Genomic DNA, 27,124 nt, shown 5'->3' with positions numbered 1-27,124 from the left:
TTGGGTGGGAAAAGCTTCTTTATGTTGAGATCATGTTTGTGACTATGGAAAGCAACCTGATCTCTGGTGTTAAAAACTGTATTTTTTAAATTATGAAAATGTTGAGGTTTTGTCGTACTTTCAGGTTCTGCATTAGCAGCTAATGTTTGCAAAAAGATCACAGGGCGTCTCACTAGTGCTATAGCCAAGCAGGAAGATGTGTCTGTTCAACTGGAGGCACTGGATATCATGGCTGATATGCTGAGCAGGTAAACATCCCTCTTCCAAAATGCCGGTGAATGCTCATAAATATTCCTTAAAGCTTGAACTATAGTTTTCCAAATGTTAAATTTAAATTACTTTTATGTGAAATAATATGCTAAGGTATTAAGCATAGGTGAAACTTCATTTAGGAAGAAAAAAAGTGAATGTATTGAAGATAAGTTGACTGATAGATCGATTACTTTATTATTTAATCTTCTGAGCACTGTAGCTTTAAGCTTATTTTAATGTTTATTGCTTTGAGGGTATATTTTAAATTAATTTCTTTTTTTAGACATTCCAAAAGCTTAAATTTAAAGACTTGATTGGAATCTTTGTGATGTTTTGGGAATATTTAAAGGAATTATTGTACAGTGTATGAACAAAGTTATTTAGATTCAATTGGTTTGAGTTTGTGTTTTGTCTGTTTTAAGGCAAGGAGGACTGCTTGTTAACTTCCATCCTTCAATTCTGACCTGTCTGCTCCCCCAGCTGACTAGCCCCAGACTTGCTGTGAGGAAAAGAACCATCATTGCTCTTGGTCACCTGGTTATGAGTTGTGGCAATATGGTTTTTGTTGACCTCATTGAACATCTGTTGACAGAGCTGTCTAAAAATGATTCCATGTCAACAACTAGGACCTATATACAGTGTATTGCTGCTATCAGTAGGCAAGCAGGTCACAGAATAGGTAAGAAAAATATATAAATTATCAGTAACTTTAAAAGTTTCTAGATGAGAGAAAATACTTTGCTAATTTTTTTCTTTTACCAGGTGAATATCTTGAGAAAATAATTCCTTTGGTTGTAAAGTTTTGTAATGTAGATGATGATGAACTACGAGAGTATTGCATTCAAGCCTTTGAATCCTTTGTTAGGAGGTAAGTTGTTCTCGGGTACCTATTTTGGGCTTTCTTAAAATCTAATAGTGTGCCATTTGGTTGTAAGCTGTCAAGAGACAGTCTCCTTGGTACAGAATATTTTTGCAAGCTTTGAGCTGGAACTATTCCAGTAACTGTCTTGTAACTTAACTGTTAAGCTGTATGTAATGTCTGTACTTCAGAAACTTTCTACTGTGCCATTACTACTTACGCAAATAGGAGGTATTCTAATATTTGTCCAATAGTGGTGACAAAAGCAATTGTAACCAAAGGCATATCTTGGTTCTCTGCAACCTTCCAATCTAGCGGATTCAGTTACACAGTAGCATTGCCCTTTCTGACCTTCCTTTCTGAATTTCTGTAACTAGGTGGATGCATTGATGGTCCTTGGTTTGGCTGATGTCTCCAAAGTACAGTATGTGGCATGAAGTCTTTTAGAAATATCTTAATTCTTCAAAGTAATTTGACATTAATTGTATTTTTGTATTACTCAGATGTCCTAAAGAAGTTTATCCTCATGTATCTACTATTATAAACATTTGTCTTAAATATCTTACCTATGATCCTAACTACAATTATGATGATGAAGATGAGGATGAAAATGCTATGGATGCTGATGGTGGTGATGATGATGATCAAGGTATATTCTCTTTTTGGTTTGGGGGAGAGGAAGAGCTTGTGAACCTGCACTTGTGAGAAAATTGATATGGGTGGTATTTACTAAATACCAGCATTTGAATGACGTGTATACTTTTGTATTAAATTTTTGTAGTGTTTTGAAACATACCTTATGAACTTAGTTCTTGGAATAAAAGTATAAGATGTTGTTGCTGGAGATAAATAATTCCAAGGGTGAACGTAAAGTACATGACAAATATTTTAAAATAGTTGAAAGGTGGAAAAAGGTAGAAGCACGTAGGGTGATAGAACTAAAGTGAGGAGAACATCAGTTAATTAATTGAAAGTACATATTCAGCATGGGAAAGGCTTCTCACTACTTTCCACTAGAATATATTGTTATCTAATGCATAAAATCAGAATAGATTGAAAATTGCAAAATACCCAGTAGTTTTCTGTAGGATAAAAAAATGTATTAGACCAAAAGACATAAGGTATTTATTGTTAATATGGTGGCAATACCTTGCCATATGTAAGCTTTACGAAAACTTGGACACACAAGTAATCTGAACCCAGAGCATAACATTCTCATTACTTTAAGAATGAATGAGCTGCATAGTTGTTGCTTTAGCGCTTAAAAAGTCAATTTGTATATTTTTTGTTGTCATTTTTGGGGGATGAGTATGGTTTGATTTACTCCTAGAAAGAAACAGACAGAATAATTTGTTGAATCTTGAGTAGCTAGTAATTGTTGTTGCATTGTTGCTTATGTCACAATAAAGAAGAATGTGCTTTAAATCAGTAGTCAGGTTGTAAATATGATGGGAACCACCTTGTCCTGTTGGCAGTTAAAATTAATACATGTGTAAGACTAGCGTGAAAAAATTGGCAGAGAAGATAATTAGCCTTACGATTTAGGCAGTTAAGTCTTTTTATGTATGATTTTTAACATGCTTCTCAACCTATTTCTTTGGTGCACGTTGCACCAAGAACCCGTGTGTTCTTATTAATTGTTTAAAATGAAACCTGATGCTTTGATTGTCTAGACTTGAACATATGCATAATTTATTTTTTTCAAGGGAGCGATGATGAATATAGTGATGATGATGACATGAGCTGGAAAGTGAGGCGTGCAGCTGCTAAATGTCTGGATGCTGTGGTTAGCACACGACATGAAATGCTTCCAGAATTCTACAAAACTGTATCGCCTGCTTTAATAGCCAGATTCAAAGAACGTGAAGAGAATGTTAAAGCAGATGTTTTTCATGCATATCTTTCTCTTCTAAAACAAACCCGACCTGTGCAAAGTTGGCTTTGTGATCCTGATGCAATGGAACAAGGAGAGACACCTTTGACAATGCTTCAGAGTCAGGTTATTTGTCAAGATTTTTATTATCTTTGAGAAGACACACTGAAGTTGGGCCCTGTTCATAAGGATAGTTCTTGAAATGTGCCATATCATACTCTCTTCATACACGGATTACAGTTTATTACTATAGTGCTAACATAGAGAGCAAGCCAGGTAAACTGGCCTGGAAAAGTCCGGCAGTCTTGGAAGGTGAAATTACCAATTCATGCAAATGTTCTTTCTGATTTCAGTTGTTTACAATCACCAGTAAAATTGCATGTCCTATGTAGTTTAGACAAATTACCAAAGCAAAGTAGTTATTTTGAGCATTCTGTAATGCAGACGCAAGCTCTAATGATTAAGATAAATCTTGATTTGCTACAACGGATTTTATTTACAGAATAAAAAGGATAGTGCTGAAAAAACTTTTTCTAAGTGAATTATTTGGGTGACTTCTGAGTTGTTGCTCTCTACAGTTTTATTAATGCAAATCTAGTTTTGCTTTGTTTCATCTCGCCTTTTAAAGTTAAATTGTTATTTTTTTGGATAGCAGTTCTTTTGAATTTTCATTTCCCAGTGTTTATGTAACTTATTTAGTTCTGTAGAGAAACCAGAAAGGGGTAGGACGCACATCTTTCTTTATATCCCCTCAGTGATCAAAGAAGAAAAATGTCAGCTATTGAATCAACTAACAAATGTGTGATGATTATAGGTCCCCAACATAGTTAAAGCCTTGCACAAACAGATGAAGGAGAAAAGTGTGAAGACTCGTCAGTGCTGCTTTAACATGCTGACTGAGCTAGTAAATGTATTACCTGGAGCCCTAACACAACATGTTCCTGTACTTGTACCAGGTATGAGAAATGTATTATTAACTTAAAGATTTATTAGTAAGTAGATGTGAAGTTTCAAAATCTTTAAATCTTGACTGTCCTTCTTGCAAAAGCTTTGAAGTCTTACTTCTGTTTAAAGAAATTGACAAAATAGTCAGCTACTCTGTGGATCCATATAAATATTGTAGTGATGTATTTCCATTAATCTTGAAAACAAGGGTTGGGTCTAAGATCGAGATTTTCTTTTTTCTACATCAAAAAAAATTACTTCTTAATTGTGAGATCAAACTGCCTTCTTTCTCATCTCAACAGAGTAAAGTATTGTCCATGTTTTAGCTTTTGGGACCTAAAATGTTGAATTTTGAAGTAACAAGGAAAATAAGTTTGGAAAAGTTAAAAGGTTCAGAATCCCATGGCCCGTGTTCTCTCTGTAGAGGAAGCTTGAAAACTAATTGATTGAATAAAATGGTGAAAGGGACTTGGAAGCATTCAAGAAAGGCTGGGAGCAGGAAAATATATATTCAGTATAGCTGTCTTCCGTCAGAAATTTTGAAGTGTTCTAACAGAACATAAATACCTAACCTAAAAATACATTTTTCTTTTTTCTTCCAGGAATAATTTTTTCACTGAATGACAAATCAAGTTCTTCTAATCTGAAGATAGATGCTTTGTCCTGTTTGTATGTGATCCTCTGCAATCATTCTCCCCAAGTCTTTCATCCTCATGTTCAAGCGTTGGTACCTCCAGTTGTAGCTTGTGTTGGAGACCCATTTTACAAGATAACATCAGAGGCACTTTTGGTTACCCAACAACTTGTGAAGGTCATTCGTCCTTTAGACCAGCCTTCTTCCTTTGATGCTACTCCTTACATCAAAGATTTGTTTACTTGTACAATTAAGAGATTAAAGGCTGCTGACATTGATCAGGAGGTGAAAGAAAGGGCAATATCTTGCATGGGTCAAATAATTTGTAGCCTTGGTGACAGCCTAGGCACAGACCTGCCTAGTACACTTCAGATCTTCCTAGAGAGACTGAAGAATGAGATCACTCGGTTAACTACAGTGAAGGCTATGACACTGATTGCTGGTTCTCCTTTGAAGATAGATTTGAGACCAATCCTTGGGGAAGGAGTTCCTATTCTTGCTTCTTTTTTGAGAAAGAACCAGCGAGCTTTGAAACTGGGCACTCTTTCTGCTCTAGATATTTTAATTAAGAATTACAGTGACAGCTTGACAGCTGCCATGATTGATGCTGTCCTGGATGAGCTTCCACCTCTGATTAGTGAAAGTGATATGCATGTATCACAGATGGCCATCAGTTTTCTGACAACGCTGGCCAAAGTATATCCTTCCTCCCTGTCAAAGATTAGTGGTTCCATTCTCAATGAACTTATTGGGCTGGTGAGATCGCCTCTGCTTCAGGGTGGAGCACTTAGTGCCATGCTAGAATTTTTCCAAGCTTTGGTTGTGACTGGTACAAATAATTTAGGCTATATGGATTTACTACGCATGTTAACGGGTCCAGTGTACTCACAGAGCACAGCACTTACTCACAAGCAGTCTTACTATTCCATTGCCAAATGCGTTGCTGCCCTTACTCGAGCCTGCCCTAAGGAAGGACCAGCTGTTGTAGGTCAGTTCATTCAAGACGTCAAGAACTCAAGGTCCACGGATTCCATTCGGCTTTTGGCCTTGCTTTCTCTTGGGGAAGTTGGGCATCACATTGACTTAAGTGGACAAATTGAGCTGAAGTCTGTAATATTAGAAGCATTCTCTTCTCCTAGTGAAGAAGTCAAATCGGCAGCATCTTATGCATTAGGCAGTATTAGTGTTGGCAATCTTCCTGAGTATCTGCCGTTCGTCTTACAAGAAATAACCAGTCAACCTAAAAGGCAATACCTTCTTCTTCATTCCTTGAAAGAAATAATTAGCTCTGCATCAGTGATTGGTCTCAAACCATATGTTGAGAACATCTGGGCCTTACTCCTGAAGCACTGCGAATGTGCAGAAGAGGGTACAAGGAATGTTGTTGCTGAATGCTTGGGCAAGCTTACGTTAATAGACCCAGAGACTCTGCTTCCACGGCTCAAGGGATACTTGGTTGCAGGTGAGTAGTAATAAGTCATGTATGTATTGCAGCAAATCACCTTACCTATTAATAAATTGATATAGTTTTGCAAAGTCTTTGCTTAAATTTTGTGATACTTTTGAAGTTCCCCTCCTCCCCCCGCCCCCCCTGTGAAGTTTCATTTTTACTGGAAGTTGTTAGTCATACATAACATGAATTACTTTTATGTTCTGCTTTCAGACTGTGGTATTTCAATTAATGATGTTATGTTTAATGAAGAGCTATAAACTTAAAGGGAGAGGAGCATGGGCAACAAAGGGACAAATTGACAAACCAATTGCAACATGTTGACCTTTTTGGTGTAAATCACAGTGTTCCTAATTTTCAGTTAAGAATTCTGAAATTTTTAAGGATTAGAAAGGATCATTGTGCATAATCCATGAATCAGTTTCATATCAAGAACCATATTCACATGTTTTCTTCATGTGCTTCTGCTTTGAAGAGGAAGGTTATTTGTAGGCCTCTGTGTGATCATAAAAAATTCTGTTCTAACAGGCTTATTACTTGAATTTTCTGTAGCAGATAACATTAAATGCTTATTACAAGTGTTATGGTATTTTTCGTCCTGTTTAAAATGTTTTCTTCAACTTGAGTTACATATTGCATTGCTAGTAATAAATAACATTTCTTGTTTAGTGTTCTTAAGAGTATCAGAATTTTAAAAAGAATGGTACCAAGCGTGATTTAAATTCTGTAGTTTTACTGTTTTAATGTTACATATTCACACTTTTGTTTCATATTAGGGTCCTCATATGCTCGAAGTTCAGTGGTTACTGCTGTTAAGTTCACTATTTCTGATCATCCACAACCCATAGATCCACTCTTGAAGAACTGCATAGGTAGGGTCTTTACTTTTACTGACAGCTTCTATGTTTTCAGGCAATAGAACTGCATTTGTACTTTGTTCTTTGTGTTTTCAGAAAAAAATATTTTGCAGGTACTAGAATTAGCTGCTAATGATAACTGTTGGAACAGTTATAAAAAGTTTCCATAATAGCTTGTTATTTCTATTAATCCTAGTTTGTTTGAATTCTGAGTAGTAAAAGTTGTGTGATCAAAAATTATATGTATTGAAGCTGTGATGGGCAACACAAGAAGCTAGGGCTTTTAGAAAGATGAGACCCAAAAGCTGATTTCCTTTCACATGCTCTTGCTAAATTATCAGTTTGATGTAGTAAGGCACTGTCTTTACCCAGAAGAGTGGTCTTGGAAATATCTCACGTTTAGTCACTTAAAATATGTATGTGTGTGTGAATTTTGAGTATTACTAGGTGGTGAATTTTAAATTTTATGATTTGTGGTGGGTTGACCCTGGCTGGATGCCAGGTGCCCACCAAAGCTGTTCTGTCAGTCCCCCTCCTTAGCTGGGTAGGGGAGAGAAAATATAACAAAAGGCTTGTGGGTTGAGGTAAGGACAGGGAGAGATCACCCACCAATTACTGTCACGGGCAAACCAGACTCGACTTGGGGAAATTAGTTTAATTTATCGCCAATCAAATCAGAGTAGAATAATGAGAAATAAAACCAAGTCTTAAAACACTTTCCTCCCCACCCCTCCCTTCTTCCTGCACTCAATTTTACTCCCGAAATCACTACTCCCTCTCCCCAAGTGGTGCAGGGGTATGGGGGGGGAATGGGGGTTGTGGTCAGTTCATCACACGTCTCTGCCGTTCCTTCCTCCTCAGGGGGAGGACTCCTCACACTCTTCCCTGCTCCAGTGTGGGGTCCCTCCCATGGGAGATGGTCCTCCACAAACTTCTCCAATGTGAGTCCTTCTCACGGCTGCGGTTCTTCATGAACTGTTCCAGCGAGGGTCCCTCCCACAGGATGCAGTCCTTCAGGCACAGACTGCTCCAGCGTGGGTCCCCCACAGGGTCACAAGTCCTGCCAGCAAACCTGCTCCAGCGTAGGCTCCTCTCTCCACAGAGCCACAGGTCCTGCCAGGAGCCTGCTCCGGCACAGGCTTCCCACAGGGTCACAGCCTCCTTCGGGCATCCACCCGCTCCAGCCTGGGGTCCTCCACAGGCTGCAGGTGGATCTCTGCTCCACCGTGGATCTTTGTGGGCTGCAGGGGCACAGCCTGTCCCACCATGGTCTGCACCATGGGCTGCAGGGGAATCTCTGCTCTGGTGCCTGGAGCACCTCCTCCCCTTCCTTCTTCAGTGACCTTGGTGTCTGCAGACTTGTTGCTCTCACATGTTCACACTCCTCTCTGGCTGCAGTTGCCATTTTATTTTTTTCCTCTTCTTAAGTAAGTTATCCCAGAGGTGCTACTCCCATCACTGATGGGCTCTGCCTTGGCCAGTGGTGGGTCTGTCTTGGAGTCAGACAGCATTGGCTCTGTTGGACACAGGGGAAGCTTCTCACAGAAGCCACCCCTGTAGCCCTCCTTGCTACCACAACCTTGCCACTCAAAAACCCAATACATGATTCTGTAATGCTTGTGGTCTGAGAACATTTGGAAGCGTGTATATTTTTATAGGGATAAGGTAATTTGAGCTTTCAGGGTAACATCAGTATGATAAAGAGCTTTGCAGTGCTGCAGCTTTTTGACCTTTTCTCATTTGTATGATGAAGTATTGTAGATTTGTTTAATATGCTATGGTGAATATTTTATAGTGGATTAATTACAGGTTTAAAGATCTGTAAAGGGTTGTATATACTGCTAAACCTAACAGGGGAAAAAAGATTAATCTTTAAAAACGTAGAGTTTTGTAAAGAGCAATGTTTTCATTTATGAGAGAGTCGGTTCCTATGTGTTATTTTCATCGCTAAGCTTAATTTTTTTTTTTAAATAATATATTCAAGAATTGGTTATGCTTGTGGGTTTTTCTCCCTCCTGTCCCTCTCTGAAGCTGCCCCTTTGAGTTTTGTTACCCAGTTTCTTTTGTGTGTAGAAGTCACTTTGTTTACACCTGTTGTTTTTCTCCCTTTATAAGTTTCACTCCTCATGGAAGTTGCTAGTAAAAGTTCATAAACATTGAGGAAAAATATGATATATTCCTGCAGGCATTTTTTTTAACAAGGCTGTGTTATAGAACTATAGAAATTCTAATTTGAAAATGCCCAAGTATGGGGTGGGATGAGAGGTGTTGCTACATTAATATATACTGAGTAGGCTTATTTTATGGTAATTTAGGAATTCTCAATATATGCCAAATTAGGGGTTAAAAATCAATATGTTGATAGTTTCCTTAAGAGGTGTTTCTCTAATTTTTGAACTGCAGAATTGAAATTGGTTTTCTAATGTGTATTCTAAGAGACTTTTAATTAATTAATTTTAATTAATTTACACACTATACCTTTAGGTTTTTTTACTTCTGTTTCATTATATGAAATACTATATATCAATTAATACTTTTAATGTGATTATAATGAATAGATTTACTTGTGTAATCATGCTAAAATAGCAGGTTTTGGTGTCTGTTACATGAACATAACTCCTGCACTAAATATGTCCTTTTGAAAGCTTAATACTAAGTAAAGATATTTTTAAAGCAGTAAATGAAAAAAATCCTTATAGGTTGATTTATTTCTGTACATGATTGCAGGTGATTTTCTGAAAACATTGGAGGACCCAGATCTCAATGTCAGGAGGGTAGCCCTAGTGACATTTAACTCAGCTGCACACAATAAACCATCATTAATAAGGGACCTCTTAGATACTGTGCTTCCTCATCTTTACAATGAAACAAAAGTCAGAAAGGAATTAATCAGAGAGGTATGTTAACTAAGAAAACCAGTACTAAATATATGTAAGTAGATTTCTCCTTTTTCTAAATATGTTACTACCTAACTTTTGTTTTTTATTTGTTGACAGGTGGAAATGGGACCATTTAAGCATACAGTTGATGATGGGTTGGACATACGGAAAGCAGCTTTTGAGTGCATGTATACTCTTTTGGATAGCTGTTTGGATAGACTAGATATATTTGAATTCTTAAATCATGTTGAAGATGGCCTGAAGGATCACTATGATATTAAGGTTAGCTGTCATTCTTCTCTATGTAAGCAGTGATTTAGTCAAAATATTTTAATAGTGAATAGACTGAAATGGTAAAAATATTACTTCATATGCTTAAGTACTTCACTGTATTTGCCATTTTCATTAAAGTGTTGCTGTTAAAAAGGTTACACAGCATTGTAGAAAATATATCTCTCATGTATGTGTTGAGCATAACTAATTGTTGAATTGTTTTTTTCTCAACCTAGATGCTAACCTTTTTAATGTTGGTGAGACTGTCTACCCTATGTCCAAGTGCAGTGCTGCAGAGGTTGGATAGGCTTGTTGAACCTTTGCGTGCTACATGTACAACTAAGGTATTTAAATTTAAACTTCTTTAATAATTTTGTGTTGTCTCACAGAAATCTAAATGAACTCGTGTATGAGGAATACTTCTGTACTGCTGCAGCATTTCCTGAGTTATAGTTGATGAGCTGCAGTAGGTAGAATACAAATGTGTGGGCCTCTATACACATATTAAATGTCTTTAAATTACAAATGGAGGGGTAGACTTGTTAGCTTCTTTTTAAAAATCCTCTGTTTCTTTGATGCCATTTCTTTTGTTCCTTAAAAATTTAGCTGCCACTTGGGCAACTTGTAAGTGTCACTTCACTGTTTTAAACGGTGAAACTGGAATACTGAGAATTTTTCTGACTTCTGATGATTACATTGTTCCAGACAAGCATTTGAGTAATGAAGGATGGAGGCAGTGTGAAGTAGTCCTATTTTTTTTTTTTTTCCCCCTTCATTTGTATTACAGGATTTTTGGGTCTTGGCACAATCTTCTTCCATTCCTGCTCTTGCCTTGGTCCACCTGCATGCTCTGACAGTCATTTAATGCCTGATTTACCTTGCTTGTCCATTACTGTAGTCTGTTATATTTCACATCAAGAAATTTGACTGCTTTTAATGACAATCTATGTTTATATTACTGAAACATCTTTGAGAATTATAACAGAAAGTTAAGCAGTTATTTTAATGAAGGTCAACTTTTTAAAAAAGTTCTGTTCTCTGGAAGCTGGAAGTACGATGATAGTATCAGTTTAATGTTGTTTACTGACCTTACTAGCTAGAGGTTGGCTGCTATAATTGTTTTGAATTGGTAATGGACTTGGTAGCTCACAGCCTTTTTCTGCTTACCTTGCAGTATTCAAGTTTCAGTCTGTCTGTAAAAGTTTGCTAAAAAGTAGATGTTTGGAAGGTTTTTTTTGTTTGGTTGGTTGGGTTTTTTAAGAGCTTAGGTCATTTTGAAAGCTGTGTGAAGTGGTAGTATGGAAGGAAAGAGGCCTTTGTAAGATACGCTTTTTTTTTAAGGTGGTTGTAGAGAGAAGGTTAAGCAAAAATCTCAAGTGTATTTTCATTTTTTCCCTAGGTAAAGGCAAACTCAGTAAAACAGGAGTTTGAAAAGCAAGATGAACTGAAACGATCTGCTATGAGGGCAGTAGCAGCGCTTCTAACCATTCCAGAAGCAGAGAAGAGTCCATTAATGAGTGAATTTCAGTCACAGATAAGCTCTAACCCTGAGCTGGCAGCCATCTTTGAAAGTATCCAAAAAGATTCATCATCCACTAACTTGGAATCAATGGACACTAGTTAGATGTTTGTCCAAAATGGGGACCATTATGTTGAACCATTTGATGCACTGAATTGACAGGTTATGAGTAAGGAACAGAAAAAGTATCTAATCTACACATTGTTCCACTTTATTTACCTTTATGGAGACAGTTGGCTTTTCCCATTGTTGCTTTTCTAGCATTTATTCCAGAAATGTATTTCCATAATCCAGAGTTTGTTAACCACTCTTGTTTTAGTGGATTGGGCCACATTTGGGAATTAAAAAGTTGACACATGGTGTATGGAAATAGGTTCCAACATCCATTTGCCCTGTAATGTTTAGGATTAAAATGTCAAAATTTTGTGACCATGATTTTTTTTTCTTCACTCTTTCTACTTGTAAACAAAAATGAGGGGAAAGGTGGGAATCAAGCATCCAGGTGCATCATGTTTTTGTATAACTTTTTATTCTTTTTTGTTTCAGCTTCATAAATTGGTTTGGCTGGCAGATGAATTCTGTGTAAGATTTATTATATTAAAGAGAGGGTTTGGGCACAGTTCAAAAAAAGCAGACATAAATGTCATTTTTAAAGGTGTGGGGATTAGAAAACAAATATCCCTGTTGTGCACACTAATTTTGCATGACCAAGTTTACAAATATATATTGTCTGTAAAACAGCATGTGCAGTTTATTCGTAATGCAAGTTAAAATAAGTTCTACTGTATCAGTGCAGTTTTCAGGTATTTTGACATACAGACCATTCATACAGAAAGGGACAAATGAAGGTTGGTTGTCTTCACCGAGCTTTTTAAAATGCCAGTAGTATGGCCCTGCAGACATTCTTACAGTAAATAGGACAATTCCTGCGGTTTTCGTGGTTTTTCATTCCCAAAGCCTGGATCCCCTGGAATGGAGGTGGACAAACTGGAAGATTGGAGGGCAATAGGATGAGATAGAGCTAAAACGAGCAGAGAACAATAGCTGTTCAGTGGCTCCTGAACTCTAGATTCAACTTTGCTTTTGTTACAAAAGTATGAAAGGAAGTTTCTTCAGTGGCTTCTACCTCCTATTGTTCATCCAACAGCTTTTGTTTAAGACAATAATACACGGTGTTACCTAGACAAGCATTGCCAGACCATCATTTTCATAGAATCACAGAATACCAGGTTGGAAGGGACTTCAAGGATCATCTGGTCCAACCTTTCTTGGCAAAAGTACAGCCTAGATAAGATGGCCCAGCACCCTGTCTGTCTGAATCTTATAAGTGTCAAATGTTGGGGAACCCATCACTTCCCTGGGGAGATTATTCCTGTGTCTAATTGTTCTCATTGTGAAAAATTTTCCTCTTGCATCCAATTGGAATCTCCCCAGGATTAACTTGTACCCATTACCCCTCATCTTTTCCTTGTGACTCCTTGTAAAAAGGGAGTTTCCCTTTTCTTCGTAGCCACCCTTTACATACTGGAACATGGTCATAAGGTCTCCCTTAAGCCTTCTCTTCTCAAGACTGAACAAACCCCATTCTCTCAGCCTTTCCTCATATGACAGGCTTCCCAGTCCCTTGATCATTTTTGTGGCCCTTCTCTGCACCCTGTCAGAATGTTTTCTGGCACATGGAATCACCAGTAGACTGCAGTGCTGTAAGTGTCATACAGTATTCTGGCAAGATAGGAAGTGGGGAATGGTCATAAAGAGTGGAGAGGGATAAAAAGCAAACAGATACAAGAAAAAAATCTGCTGTGAATATGCTGAGGTAATCTAGAAATGGACCAGAAGGTGATGGCTGGCAGTCCTACAATGAACTGGATTTGGCAATTTAATAGCAAAAGATGGGGAACCGCTGCCTCAAATTGAGACTTGTCATTACTTGGTTAATGCAACTGCTTAGTTGTCTTTTTTTTAGTCAGGTCTGAATTTGATTTTTCTCTAGTTAACTGTTTTTTTAGCTGGTTTGATACTTTGGAAACCTGTTACATGCATATGCGGCATAAGCTGCTACATGACTAAACAAACATACATTTTTATGACGCCAGAGACAGTTTCCTGTGAGCATTGGGGTTTGGGGGCAAATTCTTCACCTTACACGCCTGCAGCTTGGGAGAAGCAGGGGAGATATTGGTGCATTTTACTTTAATAAAAGGACCTGAACAAAGAAATCTATTAACTTAGTAACAATTTTAATGCTGTAGAAATTTTTGAAATTGTAGCTTTCTCGGTCTCCAAAGTCTTCATACTAATGTAACAATTGTCTTCTAGAAGTAGAAATAAATGAGATTAAATGTACCAACATATCTAAATGTCATGGAAAAAGAATGGGAATACTCTAGAGAGAAACCATACGGTGGAAAAAGCACTGTGAATTAGGTGCATTTTATCTTGCTGTATAACATCTACTTCAATTACAGTAATATGCAGGCCTCCTAATTAAGAATCTGTTGTGCTAATTAGTTGTCAAACTAATCTTAGAACTTTTGTGTTAAGTTTTCAGAGTGCATTAAAATGTTTCATAGACCTAAAGCTAGGTGTGAGAATGGTATGATAAACATGAAATGTGAGGCTAAAATTTGTAAATGGGGTAGGTGACAATGGTAAGTAAACAGAATACTTGTATTCGTAGTTGAGAGATTGGTGTGTGTTTCTGTACTATCGTAACAGCTTATGTGGTGGATGCAAATAATCTTCGCTTTGTTTTACAGTATGTTACAGTGGAGCAAGCTTAAGGACAGAAGAGGTTGAGCTATATTACATAGTGAATGCTTTCCTGCAAGAGAGTAATTTTCACTTTGACCACTGATGAAGCAGGTGGGAACATAAGACTTAAGTCTTCCCTGTAAATTACAGAAATTCTAAGAGTATGGTTATCTCCAAGTAGCAGTTGGTTATTTTGGCAAATGAGGAAGACTGATTCATAAAGGTTGTAACTGCACCATAATTACTGAAATTATTAGTTTTATAAAATCTAACCAGGTTAGGTGTTCAAACTCAGCTTTCACTGGATCGCTTGATTGAAAGTTTCTTTTTGTGTTCCCTACTGTATATCCAAGTATTTGGGTAAATCTGGTGTATTTATGCTTTTAGTGCAAATAGGTACAGGTAATTCTGTTAAGGTTGATGTCAGGAATACCTGTAGCTGTTCTTTAAATGCTAAAGATTTGAAACTAAAATATATAATTACTCTCATTAGAACAAAACCAGAATTCTGAAAGGCTGCTCTTAAAGATTTTTGGTATGATTAGAACTTTGTCTAGTGGTTTTCATCATTTTGCACACAGGCAATTGAGACCAACGAATAAGCTTGCACATAATACAGAAATGGTTGGCCAGTCTTCACATTGTAGATTCTTGCCTTTAAATATTTTTGTATCTCAAAAGCGCTTAATGCTCTGATTTCCCACGAATAATCTTGCCATCCTTGGAAGGGAGGTCTTTTCTAAAATTATAAATTGAAAACTACAAGTACCTTAAGAATGCTGCACTTCAATCATGCAAATTTATTTTTTTAAATATAATTTTCCTTCAGAATATTACATCTAATACAGCAGTTGACAAAATAGGGCTGAACTACTTCCAGACTGTATTTTTATGAGGTGAACAAAGCAGTACATATGCATGTAACCAGCATTGCTTCTCTCAAATGAAGGATTAAACATTTCATCAACTCAAATTAGAAATACAAACTAGAAGTTTGTATCTGCTACTACTGTATATTTGGCTTAACAGATCTACTCAGTAATGATGCTAGGAACAAGTTCACCCTGCTCTGATGGACTGGTTAGTAGTAGTGATTTAGCAACTGTTCTCATATTTACTGATACTTGCCCTTCCTCACCTCCCCTTGAGATGACTTTAAAAGCAAAGTAACGTGTGGCATTGGAAGTGTGTGGGTTTTTTTGTTACTGTTTTGTTAATCCTGATCATTCTGACTGAAATGACATGTTTCTGCCACATACTAAACGGTTAAGCCTGCAGCCTCTGGGTTCTATTTCCCTGTTGCTCTAAACTTCAGATAAAAAATACTTTTTTGTTGTTACTGTTCTTAAAATTGGTTTTGGAGAAATGAAAAATACCAGTCAGTTTATTACTTTCTTTTTGTCCTTGTTTCCTCCTTGCTATGAGATGGAAAGATTTGCTTGCTGCACTATTGAACATGAACAGGCAGGTGTTGTGACAGTGAGCATTGCCCCCTGCTCTAGAAGAGCTCTTCAGTATAGGGTTATAGCTCTTACGCTAAACCTGACCTTTTTCATCAGTAACCACTTATAATTTTTCATTGTATCTGAGTTTGGGGGAGGAGGAAGAAATTGGAGTTCTTGAAAATAATGAAGTAAATTAATCTTCCTTGACCAGTGTTGGTGAAGCACGGAAGTTTTCTGCAAGAGGTGCTTTTGTGAGCATCAGGCAATTTTATCTTGGTAGGGAGTTAGACTTCTTTAGATTCCTTTCCACCCTGTGAGGCTTTAATGTTTCCACATAATCTTTGATGAGGAGAAAACTGCCTTCAGAAAGGTCATCCATCCCCCAAAACAAACAAAAGGGTTTCTGTTGATTTTAGGCTGTATATCATGGTTTAGAACCAGAGAAGAAATAAGAGTATGTTTCTGAGAACTGCTCAGACAGTGGCTGGAAGACAGATGTTACCTGAAACGTAGCACTGAGAATGAGAAAATGAAATCCTGAAGTGAGAATATTTTCATTGAAAATAGTTCTCCTTTCTTTTGTGTTCTGCCTTTGATCATGTTTTTGAAGAATGGGAAATACAAAAGGAAAAAAAAAAAAGTAATTAGCAAGCTGTGAACTTCTGTGATCCCAGAATTTAAGGGGTAATTTCTATTCCCTGCTGCTTCCTTTTAAAAAAAAAAATAAAATGAAAAAATCCAATCAGAGGTATTTTGACAAAAGTACATAGTAATTCTGAAAACTTTTATTCTGAAGGAATTGAAAGGTTTTTTTTATTATATTTTCATTATTTTTACTTTTATTCTGAAGACATTCTTTCCCTTTATATGTGGATTTCTCCTACCTGACAATTACGAGGCAGTTCAATATGGCTGCTACAGACTTTAGGAAATAAGCTGTGTCACTTGGTTCAGTGTGGTAAAGATATTCCTGTACTAGAAAACGTTTTGCAATTCACTCTTACCCAATGTTCTTTTATTAATAGATTAAAAAAAATCATTTACATGTGACTGTAGTTTCTGTTCAACCTCCAGCCTTTCTTCTCTTCAACTGAACAAGTATTGGACTCTTAATCATGTGATTACTGTTACTTTTGGATGCCACCCTTCCTGGGGATTCTTGGTGTTGTAATCTCAAGTCCTCTAGAAGAATTTTTTTCTCTCTCTAGTCCTTACTAAGATTGTTTGCTAGAAGGCTCTGGTTTATCACCGATTGTGCATGAAGACAATTCTTTCATGAATTGCATATGGTTTTACAGGGGATTTCTCAGAGAGATACTATGCTTAAATGCAACTGAATGCCATTTTTGAGGAAGTTCATAGTTAACCACTCTCCTCCTCAGTGAAAACCCAGTATACCTAAAATTCACTGGAATTTAGAGTATTTAAAAAAAAAAAAAAAGCACACTTCCTTATTTAAAAACATACCTAAGGACAAAATAAAACAATTTGTCCCGTGTGCAGCCCAACTAATGGAATGTGCCTTCATGTAAATTTTTCTCTTGCCCCTCAATTTCTTAATGCTTGCACTGTAATCAAATGATTGTTTTCCCTCCAGAGCTACTGATCTTCACACAGATAGCAGACTTTGAAATGTCAGCCACATTTGACAGAAGGGTAAAAACTGACCAGCATTTTAAAAGAAATACTGGATTTCCCGTTACCCTGATTCCTTTTCAAAGCCAAACAACTTTACCATTTTTTTTTCCCAAATGCAAAGATTATCAAATGAGTCTTTATGAGGAGGAAGATAGTAAATTAAAGTGACTGAGTTGTACCGAGTTCTGGTTTTTCCTGAAAACTGAACACTGTACACTGAAAACCTGTATATCTCATTTGAATTGTGACTTGTTTACAAAAAACATCTCATCATCAAAATTAGAAGTGTGGAACTGAAGCTGTAGGTGGAAGAGATGGTTGATTTTAGTACCTTGGCAGGGGGCAGCCGAAGTGAAACACTAAACTCTGCTGTTTTCTTACACGGTACCAATTTTGGCATATAAAGTGGGTTGAATTCAGCTCTAATAAAACGGTAGAATATTTGTATCTCCAGGTAGCTGATAGGAAAGATTAAAAAGCTGTTTGACATAGAAGATTATACACTCTTGTTTTGATTTTTGGAGAGTATATATGTAGACACAGTGACCTTAGTTGCAGGCTATTTTCAAAGAAGTTGGAAATTTTTTTCAGTTCTCCTTCACTCCCAACTTTTTAAAATAAGAGAAAAAACCTGATTCTGTAGGTATTGGTATTTGATTACTTCAGTACCATCTTTTTTCTTTTTCCTTTTAAATCTTTCAGGAAAAATAAGACTCAGTTGGGAATTTGGTTGAGTGGCTTTCAGCCTTGTGCATTCAGTCATTCTATGTAGAGTTTTATAAGAAAAATGGAGAGGTTACTTATCCACAGAGAAAATAATGTTTTCTCAATGGTTTGAATAGATGTATTCAGGTTGAAACAGTTGGATATCATCAAGGACTATGTAAGGACAGAAAATACTCTGAAACTGTCAAAATTTCTGGTTGACCGTGAATGATTTATTTCAGGTCTGTTAGGTGGCTGAACATGGCTGATTCAGGAAACTTAAAGCTAGAAGGAGGACAAGAGCAGGCTACTGCATACAAATGTGAATCTACATTATATTACTGTTTGGCAAATTGTTAATATTTGTTGGTCTGTTTTTTCTTAATACTGGTGTCATGTATTTATTGCTCCAAGACTTTTCATACCTTAGCTATCATCAAAATATTCTACACATTGTCTTTGGTTAAGGGAGGATGAGTTTGCAGGGTGGTTTGGGAAGAGTGCAGAAACAGTTGGGCATCTGACTGGGTTTATTTTTTCCCATTTATCTTTTAATATGTGGAAGGATGGGAAAGAAAAAGGTCCATTGACAGGTTTAGGCACTTCTGTAGAAGGAGGTCAAGAATAATGCTGCAGCATATAATGAATTTTCTTTGGTCAAAGTATTTTTTGTTTGCTGTTCTGAGGTGCACAGTAGGGGCAAAAAAAGTCTAGTATGGCTGACCAAATAGACCTGGTAAAATCCTGTATGTCTGTGGGATCAGACCTTCCAGTTGAGAGAACAAATGTCTCCTTGAAACCTAGAGGAATTACTGAAGAGAATCAGACCTGTTTTAAGAACAACCCAAAGGCTGCCATTGCAATACAGATAAATTTTATAGGCTTAGCTATGTCATACAAGCAAGGTACCTTCTGTACCACACAAAGAATAGAACTTGGGAGCTGTTTTGCAATGTGCTTCTTAACACGTGAAGCCAGGGCCCGTAGTAGTGTGTAGCATGGATGCTGAGCAAAATACACAGTTGTAAGATGGGGATGATATGGTGCAGAATAAAATCTGATCATGTCTACTGCATCATTCAATTCACATTGCAACAGGTAAGTAAGTAGATGTAAGGGAACTTTGTTCTACTTGAGATACTAGAATTATGCTCATTTGCAGGTCTATCCAGTTTGCTATAAGGATGCAATACTCCTGATATGTATTGTAATTTTAGTAAGTGCACAATTACATTTCAAGGGAAAGTTCGTCCTAAAAACTGGCTTGCTTCACTGATCTCTTTTGGAGAATTCACCTCAAATAATATAAGTAGTTCCTCTGACAGCATTTAATAGCTGAAACTGAGAGTTAATAATACTTCTAATCATTCCAATAAATGAAATTTATTTCCAACAAAGGAAATGTTAAAATGCTGCTGTGTCAACTAATGAAGTGTAAAGCAAGCAACCACAATGCACGATTCACAGGATCGGCTAAAACATTCTGCAGGAATTGAGTCAGATATTCCTCCTACCTCCTGCCTTCGGAAGTGATAAGAGCAAGTGGGAGAACATTTACTCTATGTTCATCTCCTTTATTTGAGTTTTAACATGGTCTAGTAGATAAATGTGATCTGAAATCAAGAATGCTTATGCTTTTTTCTTTTATAAAAATAATGTATTTGCACACTTATTTAGCAACCTGTTTAAATTGGCTTTGAAGGAGAGCACTTCTCTCCTCAGAAAGTGACCTGCCACTGTTGTAGACTACAGCTACTACTTGACCACATCAAGGAGCAATATCTGTGGATAGTGCTTTGAAAAGGCAAATAATATAATACAACATTTAAGTACTTATTTGCAAAGTTAGCCTTAAATGTCACCCATGTTCTTTCTGTGCTGCTGTACTGTTTGTTTACAAGAGAAATGTTCCAACACATGCACTTCAGGATTGTAAACAGATGACACCTACTGTGAATGTTTGTTTACATTATGTCACAGGAAAACCCGGTCTTGCTTCCCTTCATTAAATCTTGCATACTCTTCTGTAGTTTTATTCAGAGTTCATCCTATAGCAATAAAACCAGAATTTGTTTCTGACAAAGCTAATGTTACAGAAATGGAGCAGCCCTAGGAAACGTCTGTGGTCTGTATGCAGAATAGTATGTTTGACTACAAAGATGTCATAGTTAATGCACTCCATTTTGCAGACCCGCTATTTCTTTGACAAAGTAGTGGAAATAGATTTGTTGAAAATACAGTATTCGAGAACAGCATCAGAAGCATCTTATGATAAATCTGTTCTGACAGCTGGTCTATTCACAAGAAGAGTCTATTCACAGTGAAGTCTGTCTTCGTTGCTCATCGGTGGCCTTTGCTAAAGACAAAATCCAAATGTTTCTGCCTGGCTGCACCAGTACATACACTATCATGTGTTGGTAAATACAGCATCGTGCTGAACGTTATTTTTGTGCTCAAAAGCGAGATGCTGCACTGTGTACAAGGTATTCCTGTAGCCCCAACTTACCCATTTGACAGGGGTTTATGAATAAAATTCTAGTGATTGCAGACACTACAATTTTTCCAGAGGAGACATGATGCCCCAAGACTATTATATTACATTGATTAGATCATAAAAATAACTATAATTTTTCCTTCATCTTTTTTCATTTTTCAGAAAGAGCCTTAAATATCAAGCCCTGAAACATTTTAATGAAAGAAAAGTTGTTTTAAATAACTGAAGTATTTTAATATTGTAGCTGTATTTTTATATTGTCCTCTGACAATTGTAGAGTTGGATGTGGTAGCAAGCACCTTAGGTACTCTCCCACTCAATGGGATAATACACAAATAATAACCCTAGATGATAAAATACGTTTTTTATGCCACGTAGCAAAGATTTCAGAATGCACCATGAATATAAAAAAGTACCTAGAAGTATTAACATCATATATAGTTGCATGATTAAAACACCTGCTTGCTAATAATTCTGGATTAATGCATTCTGTTCTACACTAAAATCTCCACTAGATATCTGTGCTTACATATACACATGTATCTGAGAATAGGTGTTTCTTTTTTTTTTCTTTTTTCAGTCTTTCAATGTTTCAATTTTTTGAAGCTAGTTTCTCCTGGATGCTAGTAATATATTGCATTTGTGGAAGTTACTTCTGTCGTCTGAAAAATATCACAATTTGGTGTTTTTCCAATGCGAAGTGTTAAATAAAACTATATAGTAGTATTTTATTTTAAAAAGCTAAAATTAATTCTGATGAGCATTTTTACATGAAAGTAGTTTTATTACTATTAATTTCTCAGTGTTTTTGTGAAGAAATCAAACATAAATCTAAAATAATTTGTTGGTGGTATTTTAATTCCATCATACTATCAGCCTTTTGGACCCTCTGGTTTTATAACCTCTGACTTGAACCAGAAACCCTTTAATTTCTTTTTGGATCAACGAATGGCCAGATCTGTTTGAGCAGATCTGTGCTCTCCCAGTGTTTGTTCTATAATTGTAAATCTGCTGTTGCCTCTTAAAACTAGATCATAAATGATTCCTCTCAAAGGGTTAGGGTATAGCTTAAAATCAACCTCTCCGTTCTTTCCCTGTGTTCATTGTAACAGTTTACAGTATGTCTACTAAGGAAGAAAAGGTTAATACAGTTTTTTGCCCACTCGTTACTTCACCTTGTTGCACTGTCATGGCAGAATCTAGTGTATTGGCTGTCAGTGTTGAGCACAGTGAAGTGAAAATTTCAGGAGCAATTCCAGCAAGTTATTTTCTTCCAGGAGATGGCGCTGTAACCTCATTAACAAAGGCCAAACAAACGGAGGGGGGGAAACGGCAACATTTCCTCACAGATAAGAAATTGCAGGTATTTGAAGAATGGATTTGAAATGGATCTTGTAATTTTATTTTTCTTTACAAGATACTGCAGCTTTCTGTTATGACTGGCTTGCTTCAATGTTCCTTTTCAATCTTTTACAAGTAATTTCTAAACTTTGCTTCATACTGTAAAGTTTGACAAAGTTTGTGCCGGTAGGTGGTCACCATGGCATGCTCCTCCTACAGCCAGGTGTTTGGTGGTGGTATGGTCTGGGTGGCTTGGCACTGCTGCAAGGAGTGGAATAAACCACTGAGCCCCACCAGCTGAGTTACATGGCTGAAAAAGCAGATTTCATAGCATAATTCCATATTTTCTTTCTGCCTTACTAATGATTTCCCTTCTCCCAGGCTTTCAGCAGGCAGCTGTAACTGGAATGGTGGCTCATAACACAAGAAACCTAACAAAACTAAGTGTCAGGTTCTGTTGAGCAGACTGATGTGTCAGCAGTGTTTACCTTCCTGTGAATGAGTGCCTTAATTTCTTACCTGAAAGTTCTAAAATTGAGGTGTTTGGGAAACAACTCAGTGGTTTGCTTTTCAGGTCTAGAGTTTAAAAAAGGGATGTGTGTATATTTAATTTATATTTTTATTCTAAGTTACCATGGCTACTGAGATCTCTTTTTCAATGAGCTTACCAATAAAATACCATCAGGCACTGTTTCAGAATTCAACCACAAAACAAACAAACAAAAAAAATCAAACAAGCTCCCAACTTCAGCTTTAATATTCTATTATGCTGCAGAACGGAGGTTTCCATTCTGGAAAGACATTGACCAAAAGGAGGAAAACTGTAGTAATACAGAACAAACTGTATGCAATTCTAATGAACCACAACCTGCACCATAATTATAAGAACAACTAGGGAAGGTAATTGCCCAGTAGTTGTCACTGGATGTGTGTGTGTAAGCCAACAACAGCTTCAGGAGCTCACAAGCTTGTTGAGGTTGTTTTGGCAGGCCTGGGGACAGGCTTGCACTGCATGCTGCAAGTCCCGAAATAAACACTGCTGCTGTATCAGATGCTATTTGGGATAGGATTCAACAAAAGCCGAAGCAAAGAATAGTTTTATTTGGAATAAAGTGTGTTATACACGTCTGTGGATAGAAGCAAACAAAAAAAGCTCCAAAACCCAAAAAACCTGACCATTCTAGTAAATCTGTACTTGGTGTTGAACACTTAAAATCAAGTGATTAGTGCTTTGAATGATCTGTCCAACCATACTGCAGTGACAGAGCTGTGATGGCTGGAGCGGGAGGCTCCAGTGTGGGCATTAACACATCCTTGCAGACTGCCATTCTTTTCAATCACTGCTGTGAGAGATGGCATCCTTTGGATGTCTGGCTGAAGCTTGTTTTATCTCACTTTTAATCACTCTTGCATTTTCAGTGTTGCAGGGTTTTTTGGTTTGTTTTGTTTTTAATTTCAGCCTTTATCCTGGTCCTCAGAACAGGCCTTTTCTCTAGCCCACACATCTTGATGCTCATCCGGGGACCAAATGCTGCTGTTCGCCTAATTAGTGCCAAGGGCTTGTACCAGCACCAAACCAAAAAAAGTTGAAACAGTCTCCTGAATGCCTTTATTGTCTCACTGAGGATCATCTGTCCTAGGATAGTACAATATATATGACATTGTATTGGAGTTGTAAAGGACTGTTGTCTTATGGTCTTGTTAATGAAAAACCAGAGCACCAAGTATTGGGCCCAGGTGTCAGGGAAACTAAAGGTGAGAGACAGCTGTGGACTGGCTTGTACTGCACCACCTGTTCCCAGCCATGGTCCTGAGCAGGCTTTGCCGTTTGCCATACAGTTTCATTGTTACCTTCCCAATGGCTTGAAGGAGTTTATTACTTCTTAGTCTAGGAGACCCTGAAAGAGAAGGACTCATCCCAGAAGGACTAGTTTGGTGAGTTGAAGTAGATTCTGATTTTCTAACTCATCCAGCTTCCCTTGCTATTTCACACTGCTTAAGCTTAACAAGCCTGTGCTCCTCAACAATTTCACACATGATGCTCAGAGCAGCCTGTATGCCCACTGACCTCCTGTTCTTTGGAGCGTCCTGTTCAGTTCAGCACCATTCATACACAATCTACATTGCTGTTGGCCTACGGCGGAATCCCTTCGTTCTGCAGCATCTAAATTTGTCATTCTTACGCTGGCTCAATCTCTTTTAGCCCCAAACTGTTGCTATGCCCCAGTGCTCCTTTACAATGTTCCACAACAAAGGTACATGGCTTCCAAGCTTTTGTGGCAGATCAACAGAGTTATCTCATGGAATGTCTCTCTGATCTACCTTATTTTTCTGAATTTCACTTAATTCAAGAGATTAATTCACCGTGTGGTTTCTCCTGCCATGTACAATGCAGAGAGCAACTTCTCTCTCTGGAAAACAGCTTCAGAATGAAACTGAAACAAAAGTTACTCATTGGAAAATATTTGGAAGATGATGTGGCCTAAGAATGATTTTGTGTTCATGCTTATTGAATACTGGCCTCTGTATGCTTGCTGGGGGTCAAAATATAATAAAACTTGGTGCTAATCTGCCCAGACATCATAGCTGAAGAACTGCTGAAGGAAACTGCAGCATTGGCTACAATTTTTAGAGTTAGATATGTACCTAAGGAAAGAAAGGAAATTAAAAATAGCACTTGTATACATTTCAGAACTAAAATTACAAATGCAGTCTTAAGTTGTCCTACCACCCAGATGTGCTAATGCTCAGTTTGTTTAAGCTGCTGTCAGAACTTGCTCTTTTTGCCAGAACCTGGTTTCAACTACAAGTTTTGCCTTGCAAAAACAGCCTGGATTTAAGGCATCAAAATTGCAATGAATTTACTAAGATGGTGATATTTTTTTTTTTTTTTGTATGAACAGCTTGTCAGAGTTTTGTCAGAAATTATTCTTATGGTGCTGACTAAAACACCAACTGAAATTTTGTTGAAAATGTAATGGTTAACAAAAAAAAAGTCAGTTTGACAACACTATCTCTTTCTCATTCATAGAGTGATGCTTTAAATATCATCCCTTTGTCAGAAGATGACCAAGGCGGGGGCTGCCCCTGCTGTGCCCCTGACACACCTGAACTGGAAAGGACCAACTGGAACATCTTAAGGCTTGGGGAAATTAAAAAATGAAAAGATACTTTTTTTAAAATATGCACTAGTTAACTGCTCTGTACTTATTATGGACCGGTTCTGTATTTATTAGCATGTATGTGATGTTTCTAGAAGAACCAAAGCATAAAAAGCTACAGGGAACGTCATAAACATTCCACACTTGAGTGCTCTCAGCTATCAAGAACTGAATGGGTAATTTTAGATGTGCAAGCAGGCAATGAGGAGCTTTTTTCAGGCTTCAAATGTATCCTCTTATTGTGGAGGTCAATATGATATGGCAAATACTGGAATATGCATAAATTCATTTAAAAAAACCTGTGTCTAGCTGGCAATGCAAAAAATCACTAAGTTCGTGTAATGTTAAAAGTCAATGGGACAAAAATCTATCTGAAGTTTGAATTCTTTTCTAATAACTGAAATTCATTTTGAAACCATTCATACTGGTGTAACCAGTGGCAACAATTGAATACAGTTCAGCTAGGAGCTGAATGGAACAAACATAAAGGCTGGTTTGATTACATGTTTACAGGCTCTCTTCTCCTTTCACTGAGGAGCATCACCATTGCTATAATGGATGGGAAAAACAGGCTCTTCGGTGGTTACCCTCGCTGACAGGGCCTGCATCCCAAGCTTCAGAAAAAATTTGCTTCCATAATGGCAAAGAAGTTATGTTGCATCGTTATGGCCAAAAGGGGCCTTTATTTGCAGTTTTTACAGCTCTACTCCCTGAGCTGTGGTTTCCTAGGTGTGAGGGCTCAGCTCGAACTTTCAGATCCAATTACTAGCTGATATTTATACTAGGGAACAACCAAGAGCATAAGTCTGCTCTGATCTACCTTGTGCATAATCCTGTTATTTTATCTAGGTAGGAAAAAATTCCAAGTTTTTATCATTTTCTTATTTTTCAATTTATATCAACAAGCATTAATATATCTATTTTGGCTTAACTTTGGTGGATCTTTAAACAAATTATATCTCAGTGTGGCCACAGAGGGCATGAATACACAAGATGCGTATTAATGGGTAACAGAAGGACCTAGCGTCCTCTATGACTGTCATGTCAGTTACTTCTGAAAATCATATTTGTGCATTATCTCACACTTTATAAATCATTTGCTTTAGTCTCAGAATAGTTATAGGAACTGCACAAGCTAGAGACAAAAATATTGTTACCCTTTCTGTCCCTGCAGAGGTTATCTGGCTCAGCTGTTATGATCTGGGCTACTTTATCAACTCTGCAGCACTGACTTGACAATAAAGATTATCTTTTAGGAAGGAGGAAGCATCCTGAATTTGCGAGTGAGTTACTGTCAGAAGAGAAGCAGCTAGAGGAGAAACAGTGGGATTGTGTGAGCCTGCTATGGAGCCACACATAACTGCTCTCAGAGCTTTAATAAATATAGGTATGTGGCTGTGGTTAATAAATTCTTGTATATAGCTATGGAGAGCTGTGAGATGGGACATTCTCTGATCCATCCAGATTACAAGCTAGCCATGAAACGCTAGCAAAGGAGCTAGCCTCTACCAGTAATATAAAATCCTTTGGAAATGAGACATCAAGAATAACCCTCTGTGGAACCCTCAAAAAGGGCCCCTCAAGCCGAGCTTGGGTACAGTGAAGTATCAAGTCTTTAGAGTGTTTTCTAACAAGTCCTTGAATCTGTGACAACAGGTCAGGTGCCCTGGCACCCTAGAGGGTGTACGGCTTTGGAGGTCTGTGTAATTGATGGTGTTAATGAAGACCATGTTTGTGTACTTCATTCCAGAAATGCCTGATTGCTAATAAGCAAAAATACCCTTTGTTGTTTGTGGGGTTGTTCTTGTGTTTTGGATTTTTGTTTTCTATTTTGCCTTTTTCTTTCTCTTGTAGCTAGTTTTCTGATGCAAAGCAAGGGCTGTGGAAAGAAACCCCCTGCCCAAAGCAGGGTTAGCTATGGCAGATTGCCTAGGGCCGTGTCCAGTTGAGCATTGAGAATTTCCAAAGGTGGGACCACGCAACCTCTCTGGGCAATCCATTCCAGTGCTTGAGCACCCTCACCATTAAAAAAAACACCAAACCAC

The 27,124-nt window shown here is 37.4% G+C and overlaps 1 protein-coding gene across 3 annotated transcripts in view; it reads left to right on the top strand.

The window, feature by feature from the left end:
- CAND1 (cullin associated and neddylation dissociated 1) overlaps positions 1–14,121 on the top strand; it is a 31,939-nt gene extending 17,818 nt beyond the window's left edge. For all 3 annotated transcript variants that reach the window (XM_074827283.1, XM_074827284.1, XM_074827285.1), the window contains 12 exons: positions 125–248; positions 675–931; positions 1,015–1,120; positions 1,615–1,760; positions 2,818–3,110; positions 3,799–3,940; positions 4,532–6,025; positions 6,790–6,885; positions 9,598–9,767; positions 9,867–10,031; positions 10,259–10,366; positions 11,422–14,121. In XM_074827283.1, the coding sequence (XP_074683384.1) occupies positions 125–248; positions 675–931; positions 1,015–1,120; positions 1,615–1,760; positions 2,818–3,110; positions 3,799–3,940; positions 4,532–6,025; positions 6,790–6,885; positions 9,598–9,767; positions 9,867–10,031; positions 10,259–10,366; positions 11,422–11,646 (3,326 nt within the window). In that variant the 3' untranslated portion in view covers positions 11,647–14,121. The remainder of the gene's footprint in view (positions 1–124; positions 249–674; positions 932–1,014; positions 1,121–1,614; positions 1,761–2,817; positions 3,111–3,798; positions 3,941–4,531; positions 6,026–6,789; positions 6,886–9,597; positions 9,768–9,866; positions 10,032–10,258; positions 10,367–11,421) is intronic.
- Positions 14,122–27,124: the final 13,003 nt, after the last annotated feature.

This window comes from Strix aluco, chromosome 5 (assembly GCF_031877795.1).
Source record: "Strix aluco isolate bStrAlu1 chromosome 5, bStrAlu1.hap1, whole genome shotgun sequence".
Classification (NCBI taxonomy): Eukaryota; Metazoa; Chordata; class Aves; order Strigiformes; family Strigidae; genus Strix; species Strix aluco.
Note: the sequence above shows the minus strand (reverse complement) of the source record. Positions and strands in the feature narration are given on the sequence as shown.